Here is a 16,035-nt window from a genome sequence, read left to right on the forward strand (position 1 = left end):
GGCAACTGCTGTGTGAGCCGGCCGAGAATAATCCATAAAAAAACTTTTTATTGTGTGTTAATTCGTGCCGTAAATTTTGAAAGACAAATATTTAAAAGTAATGTGTTTTCTTTAAGGGAGCGAAAAATCACCTTCATGGAGCGTCAATTTCAGACATTCAAGAGTTACGCTCACATAAACATCAACGAGTTTAATCGCAGGCCGTCATCCGTGTAAACAAAAAACCCTGATAACGTATTGTAACAATATTTGTGAGAAAAAAAGTAAATCACTCTCAATAAACTGATGATCGGAGAGAATAAAAAGTATAGGCTAGTAATTCTCCCTTGAACTAATTTTTGCAGTTCATAATGTCATGATCATTAATTGTTCAATATAAAGCATTACAACTTAAACAATTAAATTAAATTTTCGGAAAAACCTTGTTCAAAACAGACGTGAAATCACCTTCACTGTATCGAATTCAATGATCCACCCAATTCCGGTCCACTCTGACGTAGGGGAACAGCATCTAATTCCAGCGTGCCTCTAATGTTGGCAGGTCAGAACTTTGACATTCAATTAAAGCTGATTAAAAGCGTTTTCAACTGAAATCGAGTGATAAATAGCTCAATAAGAAGTGAGCAAGCAAGTTTGTATAAAAAGTTTTGCAAAATTAGTTGTTTAAATAGTGAAAATCAGTAAATTGGATGGAGTTAGGAGCGAGTGCTTAACCTGCCAAAGATACGAGAATTTCCCCTAGATTGTCCCGAGTTAGTTAGTTCCAATGAGTGAACCTGCAGCAGGTGGCCCCTATGCTCTCGGCTCTCCACATGTGGAGTCGTCAACAGCAATCAGTACAGATTTGCTCTGTTTTTATTCGGAATCGACCCGTCTCTTGTACCGGTCAAACAATACAAACTTTACTCATGTGATTACATTCACAGTTAAAAAATCTAGTTTTAACTTTTTCTGTGTTAGTGACTATTTTTATTGTTTTTAAAGTAATCATATATCATATAAAAAAATTAAATAAAAAATCATGAATTTTTAGAAGTTTTGAGAATCATTTTTGTTTGCTGTGTACACGGACGACGTCGGTCGTTGAAAGTGCCGGTTGGGCGTTCTAAAGTTACACATTTCAGTCTGTGAAAGTGCACGCTCGAGTGCGGACTTCATTGAGCAGCAGCAGTTCGGGTTTGGAGCGAACTTTAGAGTGGGCTTGTGCAGTGTGTTTAGCAAGTTGATTTAGTGACCTCTGGAAGTGTGGCAGCGGACGAACAGTTTCCGATAACCAGCGCTGGTGCGTTTCGTTTTGTTTGTAACATTTGTTTGAATCAGTCAAAGTGCAGTGTTTTTGTTAAAGCAGATTATTCTGTTCGTTCTAGGTTGGGTTGTATATCTCTTATCAATTGCGTGATAATTCACCATGGATTTAGGCGAGCTATTTTTAAACAGTTATATCGAAAAGATTCCAGAAAAAAATGAGTTTATTTCAGATTTTATATTTACGATTTTTACAGTTGTATCAACAACCTTTTGGATACCTAGTTGTATTTTGCTGTTTTTATTCGATAGGAACAAGTTGAATTAAAAACTATATTTTTACTTTTATAAACGGGCTTCAGTTAAGGTCAAGTGGATAAACACGGTAAAACGGGGTGAAATGATAGCTGGGGTTACAATGATTGGTTTGTGATTTTGTTTTATAGAATGAAAATTACAAAATAAATACGTGCCGAATGAAAAGAAATCATATAAAGAATTTGAAGATGTTTTAAGTAGGGAAAAGTGGGGCAAGTGTAACAAGCTAAGGAAATGCTCGTTATAACACCCATTAAAAACGTAAAAAAATCTGTTGGGTTTTTTTATAATCATCTTGTTCCAGGTCTTGACTGAGACTTTGATAGAACAAGTATTTAAAAAATCCTGTTTTTTAATGTAAAACATTGATTTTTTATTTTTTGATTTTCCGTGTGGTGGGGCAAGACGAACAATCCGTTGGGGCAAGAGGAACACTGCATGAAACGTTAAACGTTAAACGTCTCCACTGATTTTAAAGTTAGTGAACTATTACTGTTCAGACTCGATTGTCCGAAGCCTCGGTTCGAACGAACATCAAATTCGAATTCTGCGACCCCTTGGTCTGATTAGATTAGATTAGATAAAATTCAAATTATGCGAACCCATTTAAGTCAAAGTTGAATACACTCAACCCCCGGTGGTTGGTCACTTTTTCGTTTGACACTTTTTTAGTTTGTACCCCGTTGGTTGGTCAAAGTCAAACTAAAAAGTGACGAACTGTCACTTTTTACACGGCGCTCACGAACACTATCGAAACAAACGTTTGGTAGTGTGTGTCAACTCCGTGTAAAAGGGGTGTCAAACTAAAAAGTGACCCCGTTCGTTTGACAACAGTTGGTGTCAAACCATCGGGGTTTGAGTGTAGCTGATTGCCTATTAAATTACAAAATGCCTTTTTTCAATATTTCATACCGCTGAACAATCATAAATATTTAGATTTTTCGTATAATCGAGTCTGGACTGTATTGCGAAATTATTAATGAATTCGATTATTTTAATATTCTCAAAGTGTCAAGATTTTCACAAAGAAATTAGTACGAGTCGGATAACAGATCGCATTTCCAGATTCGATGGGTATTTTTTTTACTAAGTTTAAGTTAACTTTTTGGAAGAAAATTTATAGACAATCTAGAAATAAAGTAAAATAAATCTATCCTAAATCTAGTGTCGAAGTTATATTATATAAAATGTAAAAAAAAATTTCTGATTCAAATTTATTTTAAGGGCAATTCGCGTTTGGAGTTTGATGAGAATTATTTGTAGTTTTTTTTAATATCAACTAATTGTAGCTTTGAAATTTTGTTTTAAAGCACCATGTTTTACTAACTTACATATGATAACTAGAGTATTGCAGGCACACAACCCTTTTGCGCGTGTTAACTCTTCACTGCGCTGGCCAGATCAGCTCATCAGATATTTGAGTTGAAGACTCATCGAGTGGGACCCGTGTGCATGACGAAGGTCGAATTTCAGAAAGTTCATTTCAATTTCAAAATCCGCCTTCGTCATGCTCACAGGATATACCTTGAGAGTCGTCATCGATAATTGCTGCCGTTTTAGCCCAATAATGTTTTATATAAATAAATCATCATTTTTCATAAGGGTTTACATACATGTAAATCGTCAAAAATGTCAGAGGTTGGAAGAGCACACAATTAAACTTTTTTTTTTTAAATCTTTTTGCAGGGCATTAACATATACATTTTCATCTATAAACAAAATAAATATGAAGACATTTGGACGTACCATTGCCGAGATATAGCTATTTTAAGTTAGCAGATTCAAAAAACGGGTGCCGCGATATCTCAACACTGCTTCGACCAAATTGGCTCAAAATTTTGGTGAAGACTCATTGAACCGGTCCTGTGTGCATGACGATGACCGATTTTTAAAAACTTAATTAAAAAAAAAGATAAAAATATTTTTTTATGTTTTACATATTAAAAATCGTAATTTTTTGATTTTTGTATTTTTTTAAAAAGCTAAATTTTAAAATCGGGCTTCGTCATGCACACGGGATATGTCTTAGGAGTCTTTTGACAGTTAGTTTTGCGCATGGCAAAATTGTAAACTTAAATCGGCTCTTACTCAGTTTAGTCACGAAATATCTTCATGAAACTTTCAGGAGAGATTGAAAATCATCTTTTTAGTGAATTAAGTGAATTTTCTGAAATATTAAATTTTGTGATTTTCTACATGTATGTAACCCCTTAAGCAATGTTTGTTATACAAACACATTAAGAATGTATAAATGGACGGGGTCTTAAATTTGTTATACTTTTATTGAAAATAGTAGTTATTCGGGAACTGGTTAACTAGCGTTGACTCATCGATGAAGCGTTTTCAACTTAAATCAAGCTATAAATAGTTCATTTGGCAGTGAGCATGCAAATTTGTTTCATTTTTTTTTGCAAAATGAGTTGCTCACATACAGTATGTAAAAAAGGTATTCACACCCCTTGGACACTATGCACATATTGTGATAAAACATGTAACCAATTTAAAGTTTGACAGAAACCTAGTACTACGTTTTGTTCAGAAACTCATGCCGAACATTTTGCTACAAGAAGCTTATGAAAAGATGATTTCTATAAAAAGTTATATAACAAATACTATTACAGAAAACAAAAAAAGGTGCAAAAAAAGTTTGTACACCTTTCAAAAAATTAACACAAATAAAATTATTTGTTGACAAATCACCATGAATCCAGTCTACGAACTACAAATAGGCATCCTTGACTGATTAAAAAAATAATTTGGATTGAATATAAACTTTACTAACTACTTAGTATAATAGTTTATATAACTCTGGAAATTCTATATAGAACTTATTTAAACTTAATTTAGCAAACTTTTAATTCAACTAAATGTCAATATAATAGAATTGCTAAATAAACATTTTGGGGTGGGTATAACACTGTTTTGGGGGTATTTTTATCGCTAGAATAGATTTTTCGTTGGAATTTCGTACCAACCCGGAATTGCGTCGTCGGAAAATCCGCCGGCATTCGAACCGGTCCACAATTCACAAGTCAACCTATGTGGCATCAGAAAGGGCATAAAATTTCCATCAGGTCAGCATCAGGTATAACAAAAAAAAAAACTGGTTATAAATCTCAATTAGTAAATATAGTAATGGGGTAGTCCTACTAATTTGTAACAATTCGGTTGATCTGCGGAAGGAAACCTGTTTCGCTGCAACCATTAAAACCTGTTTCTGTTTTTTTAGAATTGCTAAAAATGTGATCATGCCTTGATTTAGATTCTCTTAATTGATTTCTTGAATGATAGTTTAAAACTCTTGCAGACAAAAATCAGTTGATTGCTCTTCTTTGAGTATTTTTTTTAATTCTGTAATCAAGAATAAACATCTAGAAATTTCGTGTCAATTTCAGTAAGTCAACTGAAGCAGTAAGAAACTCACAAACGAAAAATAAATCTTTTCAGTGAATCAGCCGTAATTGTATACAACTGTACTATCGCAAAATCGGATGGAAAATTACCACTGAGCAACTTCTAGCACAACTGTAACAAAGAGACACCACACCTGTGCTGTAAGTCTATAAATCTCACTCGAATTTAAGTTTGCGCTGAAAGATGCTAAAGTTGTTTTACTCAGGTTTCCTCATCTCGTCTTAGAAAAACTCTGCCATAAAAAGACATACATGTTGATACTCACTAAGCCTGTACTCCTCGGCGGTCATAAATTAGGCATTCAGTTTTATTCCGCAAGAGCTGTCGTGTTAATTGGGCTGGATTACGCCGTCCAAAGGGTGGCTGATTGTCGACAAAACGTCAAGTCAAAAGAGCTCGAAATGCCCTCGAGGAAGTTCATCTCTGTGGTCGTCATGGTAGAAGTCAGTGCTGGGAAGTATATGAAATCCATCAAGGCCGGCGACTTGTTTAAAAACTTGAACCGGTTATGCAATCAGATGCAAAAGACTGCATCGCGTTCCGATCACCTTCCGCGGGGACATTCGTTGCATTTTATTGTGTCCCACAATGTGCTGTGATGGACTGAAGAAAGCAACTCTGAATGGATTCCATCTGGTTGATCTTGGGGTTTCTCGTTATGAATAAGGCAGGTTGTTAGTCATGAAGATTTATGACTGAGTGGCTTTATCGATAACGTTTTATTGCTTTTTTTAAATTTTTATTTTTCTGTTTAGGAGGACACTTTGTGCAACTTTTGTTTTACGAAAAAATGTAATATTGTTCTCATATTGTTCAGTTCTTTTCTCTTTTCTTTGAATTGTGTTATGGAGTTTTGATTTTTTTGGGACGCCCCATTGTGACATTTTCCTTTAAACTCCAATGAAATTACTTGTTTTCTTCGTTTCACAAATCGTTCAAATGCAAAATTATTATGTTTTAAATCTAACTCTTGAGTTTAAAATTTTAATTTATCAAAAATATTTTCAAATTTCATGAAATTTTTACTTTTTTGACATTGAAAATAGGATCAATAGTAGGTGAAATAAACCCATTTTCGTCACACTTCACTTTCTGACTAATTCTCAATTTTGCAGTTTTCCGCACCGCTCCATTTTCTCTACAAAAAAAAAAAACAGAATATAAAAGGAATTCTTTTCGATAAAAGGGCTGAAGGGTTTTTATTTTCAGCACTGAAATGGGTGCTGAAAAGTTTACTTTTCAATTATATTTTGATTTGAAAGATGAATTGAATAAAGCACATGTACATTAGGGTGACAAGAAAAAAAAATTAGAAAATCGTAAGAGATAACCACTGACACGATTCTTTATTAAAAATAAGTAGGTACCTGGGCCAATTTTGAGCCAAATCGGTTAACGGAGAAGGGTCGCTTTTTATCCTTAAAGTTTGTATGCCAAAAAATGTATGGGAAAAAGCAATAAAAAAAAATCCGCGAAAAGGTGGTGTTTAATGTGTCAGAGTTCTTAATTCTTAACTTTTTGACAAACAACTTTGTCCAAGACCGCAAAGTGATCCGAGTTAACCCTGACGAGCCATTAACGATTTAAAGAAGACGTTTTTGTATGAACAGATTCTTTTTCACCAATTTCAACGATAAAAAGCAACCCTTAACCTATTGACCCATGACAAAGCCCGATTTTGTAATTTTGTTTATATAAAAAACATAAAATATTTTTTATCTTTGTGTGTGTGTGTGGTCCAATCCAATACCCGCTAACCGGTAGCGATATTATGGGAAAGTATAGTTTGTATCAGACTTTGTATATGCCGAATGCTGATACAACTTATCTCAGTCCCGGGCAAGCTTCCCTGCACCGTGCGGTACACGCGGTACACTTGCACCTCGGGTTTGCTTTGCGCCTGCTTTGTTCGGTTTACACCCGTACCCGACTCACACGAACCGAGGGTATTTTGGTTCATCGTACCAGCGCACCACGACACTCTCGGTTCGCCGCGTCGGTTTTGTGTCTGGCACTCACCCATGGCATGAACCCGGTATATGAGCCAAGGTGCTTCACTCGTTACGAGCCGAGGTACGTGCCGTGGTACGCGCTGGCGGTACAAAACGGGTTCAATACCACGACACGTACCACGGCACGCTGTGTTCATGCCGTGGGTGAGTGCCAGACACAAAACCGATGGGGCGAGCCGAGAGTGTCGTGGTGCGCTGGTACGATGTACCAAGATACCAATACATAAATGGGTTCAGGCACGTACCGAAGCTAGAAAACCAAACCCGCGGTGTGCGTTGGCACTGGCGCATGGGAAGCTTGGTCCCGGGTATTAGGTGGTGATAGCCCTCGCGCTGCTTCCAACGACCCGTTTCAGAATGACAGAGCTCCTTGCGGTCCAATTCCGAGGTCGCTGGGCATTGTTCAGCCCCGCCTAAACATAGAAGCAAGCATCTGAAGGAAACTCGATCTATATTTAGACTTCCAATGCCCTCAGGCAAATCAGGGATCAGCGCGTATTTAATATGAGAAAGAGATAACATGTTTCAACACTACGGATCAATTCACTGCTAGAGTGCAAACCTTTTGATGGCCGACTGCTTAGCGTCCCAGACCACCAATCCGGAGGTGTGAGTTCGAATCCCACCTGAGTCAATTTCGTTTTTGTTCATATTCAAAGTTCAAATTCCTGATTCCAAATTTCAAAGGGGTACCTGGCCGGGATTTGATCCCTGAACCTTCTGCTTGTAAGGCAGAAGCCGTAACCATTAAGTCACGGAGCCGGTTTAACATAAAATATTTTTTATCTTTTTTCAAAAAAAAAAAAACTTTTTGAAAAACGGCCTTTGTCATGCACACGGCATCGGTTTAAAGAGTTTTCACCAAAATTTTGAGTCAATTTGGCCATTGCATACGTTTTTTGAAAACAGCTTACATCAATTAGCTATATCTCGGCAACTGTACAACCAAACGTCTTCAAATTTATTTTGTTAATAGTTGGAAATGTATTTTTTAATGCATCGAATACAGATTTACAGCAAAATGTAATCTGTGCCCATATCAACCTTTGAATTTTTTGCCGATTTACATGTATGTAACCCCTTAAAAGTGGTCTTTTTTCTCATCCAAAACAAACTCAATTTATTTTTTAAATATATTGTTTTCGCAAATCGATTACAGTTTATTACATTGAAAGATATATTCTTAAACTAAAAACATCTGATCAAATTATGATGTTTTTAAGATCAAACCAACATTAATGGACTTCTCTCAAATAATCTAGAAATGTATGCTAATCCCGAGCAGGGGTAAATAACACGGGAATACCAAATTTTGGTATTACTTGGGCAAATAACAGCGACCAAAATGTGCCCTTGGTTGCCCAGTAATAGATGGTAAAATACCATGAAATCATACCAAAGTCTTGTATGTGTAAGGGCACAACAATATCAAACCATGTTATTCCAAGGGTAAAATAATACCTCAAAATAAAACCATTTCAATACCAAGTTGAGGTCTTCTGGATTTTTGAACATTGCTTGAATACCAAAACTTGGTATTGCCATGGTTTTATTTTTAGGTATTCCCGCGCCCTTGGAAAATCATATTTTGGTATTTCTGTGGTCTTTCACATACATGATTTTGGTATGATTTCATGGTATTTTACCATCTATTACTGGGCAACCAAGAGCACATTATGGTCGCTGGTATTTGAACAAGTAATACCAAAATTTGGTATTTTCATACCATTTTTAGTGCAGCAGTTGCAGTTAGTGAAAAAACGGAAATTATTCATATGCAACAGCAAAAATCTACTCACCTGGATGATTCCATGTTGTTATTAGTGATATTATTCACCACACCGAATGCATTTGTCATTGATGAACGGCCTGTGCTTGAAGTTCTTGAAGCTTCTGAAAAATAACAAGATTGAAAAATAAGTATTATTAAAATGAAACTGAATTGAAATTCACCAAAATTCATTAATCTGTCGATTGACTCGTTTTTCAAAGTATTTGGTTATCCCGACTTAGAGATATTTCAACGTTTTTGAAAAAAATATTAGTGGGTATATCACACTAATTTTTAAAATCATCTTTAACATTTTTGGGTTTCAAGTCATTTTAGCTCAAAATTAATTAACTCGTAAATTTTTTTAACAAATTTCCCATAGTTTCAGAGAAAATTGATGAAACCTTTCAATATTCAAATAATACTAAAATGTGCCATCCTGACTTAGAAAATTTTCCACAATTTCAAGTCATTTCTATATACCCCCTATAATGTTTAAAATCAAGTTTGAAATTTCCGGTTTTGAATGAAAGCATTCGCTTTGAGACATCATTTTAGCGCAAAATTAATTATTTTGTCAAAATTGGTCAAAATTTTCCCATAGTTTCAGAGGAATTTGATAAAACACTTAAATACCAAAATAATACCAAAATGTGCCATCCTGACTTAGAAAATTTTCCACAATTTCAAGTCATTTCTATAGGGGGTATATAAAAAATGTTTAAAATCAAGTTTGAAATTTCCGGTTTTGAATGAAAGCATTTGCTTTGAGACATCATTTTAGCGCAAAATTAATTATTTTGTCAAAATTGGTCAAAATTTTCCCATAGTTGCAGAGGAATTTGATAAAATACTGTAATACCAAAAGAATACTAAAATGTGGTGTTCTATCATTGACAAATTATGCAATTTTGCAATATCAAAACAATACCTTAAATTGGTATGATACCACATTTTGTTCTTGCATAATCCTTAAGACAAATTTTAAAGGGTCCAGGAATACCAAAATTTGGTATTGATACCAGAGAAAGGTATTATTACGCATTTCCCTTGTTATTTACCCATGCTCGGGATGGTCACATTTAACCCCTTTCCGCCCAGATCAAAATCGAGATTTTTTACATTTTTAACCAGTACTTGTTACTGGACCGACCAAATTGGTTATAAGCTAACATTATATATAAACTAACGCAGATTAAACCAAGTTAAAAAAAAATCACGGTTGCAAAGAAATTTAATTTTGAAGCCAAAAAATAGAGGTGCTCTGAAAATTTGATTGCTAGAAGATTTTTGCCTTTTTTTTCCCTTGATATTCTTTAAAAAGCCCGTCAGATGAAGACGTAAATCGTGTTTTTCCAACTGTAAAACACGATCGCCATGTGTGACCGGCGGTTTAGTTTGATTACAACCATGACATTGTTTTGCTAAGTTAAGGTCTCTTGCTTATCAGTACAGAGATTGCAGCTGATTGCGTTTTGTGGTTCGCTTTAGCGAAATTTTGCACTATCATTTATTTGGTTGATTCAATTGATAATTTTCTACAACTAAAGCAGACAGTAAACAGTAAACAACGAAATATTCAGTAAACAAATTTACGTCTAGCTAGTGAAATCTTTAAAAGTGCGATTTGAGTCCCCTGGTGGTCTTCACTGGAAGAAATCGCTCAAATCCAATCACTTGATTCGCTGAGTACTCGCGGCTGCGATTCTCGCGCCAGTTACGCGCGTAGTTCAGCTTAACTGCGCATACTGATTATTATAGGTCTGGCGGTCAGCCACTCGCGCGTAGCATACTAATTCGAGTGCGAGTGCGTTCTATACACAGTTCGAGTATCACACACTTGAGCAATTCTCTACGAAATCGGTCTTTTTTCTTCAATTTTAATTTTTGTATTTTTTAATCCGGCTGAAACTTTTTTGGTGCCTTCGGTATGCCCAAAGAAGCCATTTTGCATCATTAGTTTGTCCATATAATTTTCCATACAAATTCGGCAGCTGTCCATACAAAAATGATGTATGAAAATTCAAAAATCTGTATCTTTTGAAGGAATTTTTGATCGATTTGGTGTCTTCGGCAAAGTTGTAGGTATGGATACGGACTACACTGGAAAAATAATACACGGTAAAAAAATTTGGTGATTTTTTATTTAACTTTTATCACTAAAACTTGATTTACAAAAAACACTATTTTTAATTTTTTATTTTTGATATGTTTTAGAAGACATAAAATGCCAACTTTTCAGAAATTTCAGGTTGTGCAAAAATCACTGACCGAGTTATGAATTTTTAATCAATACTGATTTTTCAAAAATCGAAATTTTGGTCGTAAAATTTTCAACTTCATTTTTCGATGTAAAATCAAATTTGCAATCAAAAAGTACTTTACTAAAATTTTGATAAAGTGCACCGTTTTCAAGTTATAGCCATATTTAAGTGACTTTTTGAAAATAGTCGCAGTTTTTCATTTTTAAATTAGTGCACATGTTTGCCCAGTTTTGAAAAAATATTTTGAAAAGCTGAGAAAATTCTCTATATTTTGCTTATTCGGACTATGTTGATACGACCTTTAGTTGCTGAGATATTGCAATGCAAAGGTTTAAAAATAGGAAAATTGATGTTTTCTAAGTTTCACCCAAACAACCCACCATTTTCTATCGTCAATATCTCAGCAACTAATGGTCCGATTTTCAATGTTAATATATGAAACAATTGTGAAATTTTCCGATCTTTTCGAAAAAATATTTTTGGAATTTTCAAATCAAGACAAACATTTTAAAAGGGCGTAATATTGAATGTTTGGCCTTTGTGAAATGTTAGTCTTGATTTGAAAATTCCAAAATATTTTTTCGAAGAGATCGGAAAATTTCACAAATGTTTCATATATTAACATTGAAAATCGGACCATTAGTTGCTGAGATATTGACGATAGAAAATGGTGGGTTGTTTGGGTGAAACTTAGAAAACATCAATTTTCCTGTTTTTAAACCTTTGCATTGCAATATCTCAGCAACTAAAGGTCGTATCAACAAAGTCCAAATAAGCAAAATATAGAGAATTTTCTCAGCTTTTCAAAAATATTTTTTTCAAAACTGGGCAAACATGTGCACTAATTTAAAAAATGAAAACTGCGACTATTTTCAAAAAGTCACTTAAATATGGCTATAACTTGAAAACGGTGCACTTTATCAAAATTTCAGTAAAGTACTTTTGATTGCAAATTTGATTTTACATCGAAAAATGAAGTTGAAAATTTTACGACCAAAATTTCGATTTTTGAAAAATCAGTATTGATTAAAAATTCATAACTCGGTCAGTGATTTTTGCACAACCTGAAATTTCTGAAAAGTTGGCATTTTATGCCTTCTAAAACATATCAAAAATAAAAAAATTAAAAATAGTGTTTTTTGTAAATCAAGTTTTAGTGATAAAAGTTAAATAAAAAATCACCAAATTTTTTTACCGTGTATTATTTTTTCCAGTGTAGTCCGTATCCATACCTACAACTTTGCCGAAGACACCAAATCGATCAAAAAATTCCTTCAAAAGATACAGATTTTTGAATTTTCATACATCATTTTTGTATGGACAGCTGCCGAATTTGTATGGAAAATTATATGAACAAACTAATGATGCAAAATGGCTTCTTTGGGCATACCGAAGGCACCAAAAAAGTTTCAGTCGGATTAAAAAATACAAAAAAAATCGAATGACCGAAATCCTAGAGAACTGCTCACTTACGACTGACCAGGGCCGTTCTGTTCACTTTCTTTCTTCCAGCCCAGGAGTCGGTCGGACGGGATTGATTGAACTCCGGCAGCAGTAATGACGCAGACTTCGAACGGAGAGGCCACAGCGGTGCCTCGGCTGGTGACGACCATCGCGAACAAGTACCCCACGTTCCGGGATGTGCCGCTGAAGACACCGTACCTGTGGCTGGAGGGACGACGCCACGACGATGGAGCCGAGGGGCTGTGGCGGATCCACGACACGCTGTACGATTTGACCGAGTTTGCGGACCGGCATCCGGGGGGAGCATCGTGGATTAAGCTAACAAAGGTATCGAATTCAGTATTTAGGGTGATTAGTGTGTTCTTGAATATTGACCTACTTCAGATGAGCAACAAATGTTCATGATACAGTGAACCTTTAACGTTATTCAAGTCCGAACTTGCAGGGAACGGACATCACCGAAGCGTTCGAAACGCACCACATCACGACCCGGGCGGAGAATTTGCTGCCCAAGTTCAAGGTCCGGGAAGCGAAGGAGCCCCGAAACGTAAGGTTGACCTTTGCGGATGATGGGTTCTACCGGACGTTGAAGCGACGTGTGAGGGACAAGTTGCCGGAAATTGACCGCACTTCCATCGCGACCTCCCGGTTGATTATCGACTCGCTGCTGACGGCGGCGATCGTGCTGGCACTGGGCGCCGTCAAGAGTGGCAGCTATCTGGTGGCGGCCGCGAGTGGTCTGTGCGTGTGCTGGACCATGATCGCTGCTCACAACTTTTTCCACCAGAAGGATAACTGGCGAATGCGGTTGTTTAATTTGGCGTTTGTCAGCTACAGGTGAGTTTTGGTGTGTTTTATATGAGTAAAGCCAAGATTTTACAGCACGAGTCGTGAATAAATATTGCGAGTGCTGAATAAAACGTTGTACTTTTCAGCACATGCATCAAAAAATAATACTTTTCGACACTGTTGTGTAGTTTGACACTTATCTTGACAGTAAATACAGTCTTAACAGAGAAACAAACGACTAACTGACAAAAAAAATCAAAGAGTGTTCCGGAATTGCAAAAAAAGAATAATAATTCAACTTTTGAAAAAGAAGATTTTGTTAGATTTTTTGTATACTATTGCTTATGTTATAACTAATTGAGGATTCTATTATGCATTATGCATTATGCACAGGGAATGGCGGATTTCACACGTTCTATCGCACCATCACTATCCAAACTCGATCATGGACCTAGAGATATCGTACTTCGAGCCGATACTGTGCTGGCTACCGAACCCTCAGCTCAAGGGCAATATTCAACGCTTCGGAGCCTGGATCTACGGACCTTTTATGTACTCGTCAGTGTTCATTGGGGAGTTTGGGAAAAGGTGAGTTTTTTTTGCCGACTGTGCCGAAGGTTATTAATTAAATTCTAAAATTTCAGAACAATTTCAACGATCACAACCGGTAAAAATGAGTTCTTCGCCGATGACCTGATAACGTTAATTTTGCCCACCCTAATGTACCTGGTTGACTCGAGTTGTCTGTTCGGGGTGCTTAAAATGTGGCTTTTTATCGTCGTGGTGGCCAGCTTCTGCTTTGGATTGATCGGACTGAATGCTGCCCATCACCATCCGGAGGTTTTCCACTCTGGAGACAAGATTCCGTGAGTTGGTTCAGGTGAGTTTGTTCCGTACGAAAAATATTTCAAATGTAACCTTTCTTTAAAGGGACGAAATCGACTTTGGCGTGTACCAGATCGCAACCGTAATTGATCGGGCCGACGTGAAGGGGTCCCAGTTTGCCGTCCTGACAAGCTTTGGGGATCACTGTCTGCACCACATGTTCCCAACGTTGGACCATGGCATCCTGCCGCAGCTGTATCCGGTGTTCCACAAGACCTGCGAGGAGTTTGAGACGACCTACCGGGAGTGCTCCTGGTTGCATCACATAATCGGGCAGCATCGGCAGCTGGCCCGGGTGGAGCCTCAAGTGTACAATCCGTCGAAAAAGTGGCAGTGATGGTTTCTGCAGTTTGTATATTTTGTGGAACATGTGCCAAAGATGAACTTTATAGTTTGCAAATACGACTGAGGCGTGTAGTTTTTAGACAAAAATAACGTTTTGCGGGTACTAGCCACAGCAGACTAGAACAAAACAGGGTACTTTTAGTGACAGTGATAGTTATGTGCTAATCAATTACTTATGCTCATTCTCTAGTGATAAATGTTTGTTAATAAAATAATCATGAAAACTAAACACGTATTTTGCTGCCTCTGATGACTGATCAATGGATGCCATCAACAATCTTGTTACTATGAATCTTATGAAAGGCCTTTCAAACACCTGTCCAGCAACTTCTTAGATAAATGTCTCATAACTTTTGAAATGCTTAACTTAATTTTACAACTTTCCTGAGAGATTTCAGTTACGAGATTTCTGTTCTGCCTTGGTATGTATACGTGAAGGTGGATCTACCATAAAAGTTAATTTTCCATGTGATTTATAACCATTCTTCAGCAACGAAAGGAAAAGTAAAATTTCGATCTTCAATTGCTTTGGTTGTTTGCGCCTACACACAGCAAATAAAGTAGTAATCCAGCTGCATGTAAAAGGCCTGGGTGTAAAATAGATTTGGCATTATTTTATGAAATTCTGTGTAATATTATACCCTGAAATATGTAGCCCATTTGTGTGGGAAACCTACTTGACCGAAATGTCTAGCTCACATATACGTTTATCCTTTCCATTTTTCATCGGTCTGACGGCCGAGCGGGCTAAGGCGCCAGTCCTTACTGTAGGTGCTGGGTTTTTGAGTCCCGTCGGTTGCAACTTTTTTTTGTGTTTACAAAAATTGTACATGCAGCGTGTAATATTAAGTGTCTTTTTTGACGAAGGTGATGTGCATGCTTTTGCATGCGATTTTACCATCGGATTTTTTGCTGTGCATGTATGTAAGGTTTAAGCATGTTTTAGGCTGGTCTAAATTAATCGTAATTGCTCAAAATTGAGAGGTGAGACAAGATTGAGCGGAAAACGAGAAGGATATGATTATTGTTAAGAGGCAGTATTTGTAGATTTTGCTCGGTTTGTTCTTGAGGTCGTATCGAGGTGCTCTGATTTGGATGAAACTTTCAGCGTTTGTTTGTCTATACATGAGATGAACTCATGTCAAATATGAGCCCTCTACGACAAAGGGAAGTGGGGTAAAACGGGCATCCAAAAAACATGAAAAATATTCAAATTGCGCGTAAAACTTGATCAATTCCAACTCTCTTAGATGCAATCGAAAGGTCTTTTTAAGTACTTCAAAATGTGCTATATACATCCAGGATTGGTTTGAATTTTTCTCATAGCTTTTGCAAATTACTGCTAAAAATGGATTTTTTCAAAACCTTAATATCTTTTTGCAACAGCCTTTAACACCCATACTCCTATAGATCAAAAGTTTCATGGACTATAAGCCTACGGAAACAACTTTTTGGCCAATCCAGTTTTTCTCATAGATTTACGTATTTTCTATAACAAACTTTTAACAGCGTTAACTTTTGCCCTGTA

At 36.4% G+C, this 16,035-nt stretch overlaps 1 protein-coding gene across 4 annotated transcripts; it reads left to right on the plus strand.

Moving 5' to 3' along the window:
• Positions 1–1,111: 1,111 nt before the first annotated feature.
• Positions 1,112–14,731, plus strand: LOC6031767 (cytochrome b5-related protein). Of its 4 annotated transcripts, XM_038255057.1 has the most exons (7): positions 1,112–1,282; positions 5,011–5,117; positions 12,537–12,815; positions 12,934–13,325; positions 13,671–13,865; positions 13,922–14,143; positions 14,208–14,731. In XM_038255057.1, the coding sequence occupies exons 3-7, from the start codon at positions 12,582–12,584 to the stop codon at positions 14,497–14,499; spliced, it is 1,335 nt and encodes a 444-aa protein (XP_038110985.1). In that variant the 5' UTR covers positions 1,112–1,282; positions 5,011–5,117; positions 12,537–12,581; the 3' UTR covers positions 14,500–14,731. The 4 variants fall into 4 exon arrangements, with proteins under 4 accessions (XP_038110985.1, XP_001842478.2, XP_038110987.1 ...); XM_001842426.2 differs by lacking the exon at positions 5,011–5,117; XM_038255059.1 differs by lacking the exons at positions 1,112–1,282; positions 5,011–5,117 and adding an exon at positions 1,297–1,367.
• Positions 14,732–16,035: the final 1,304 nt, after the last annotated feature.

This window comes from Culex quinquefasciatus, chromosome 2 (assembly GCF_015732765.1).
Source record: "Culex quinquefasciatus strain JHB chromosome 2, VPISU_Cqui_1.0_pri_paternal, whole genome shotgun sequence".
Lineage (NCBI taxonomy): Eukaryota > Metazoa > Arthropoda > Insecta > Diptera > Culicidae > Culex > Culex quinquefasciatus.

Coding starts and splice junctions, on each gene's coding strand:
- LOC6031767 (XM_038255057.1), top strand. CDS start 12,582: ATGACGCAGACTTCGAACGGAGAGGCCACAGCGGTGCCTCGGCTGGTG. Junction 12,816..12,933: donor CGTGGATTAAGCTAACAAAG/GTATCGAATTCA, acceptor CCGAACTTGCAG/GGAACGGACATCACCGAAGC. Junction 13,866..13,921: donor ATTGGGGAGTTTGGGAAAAG/GTGAGTTTTTTT, acceptor CTAAAATTTCAG/AACAATTTCAACGATCACAA.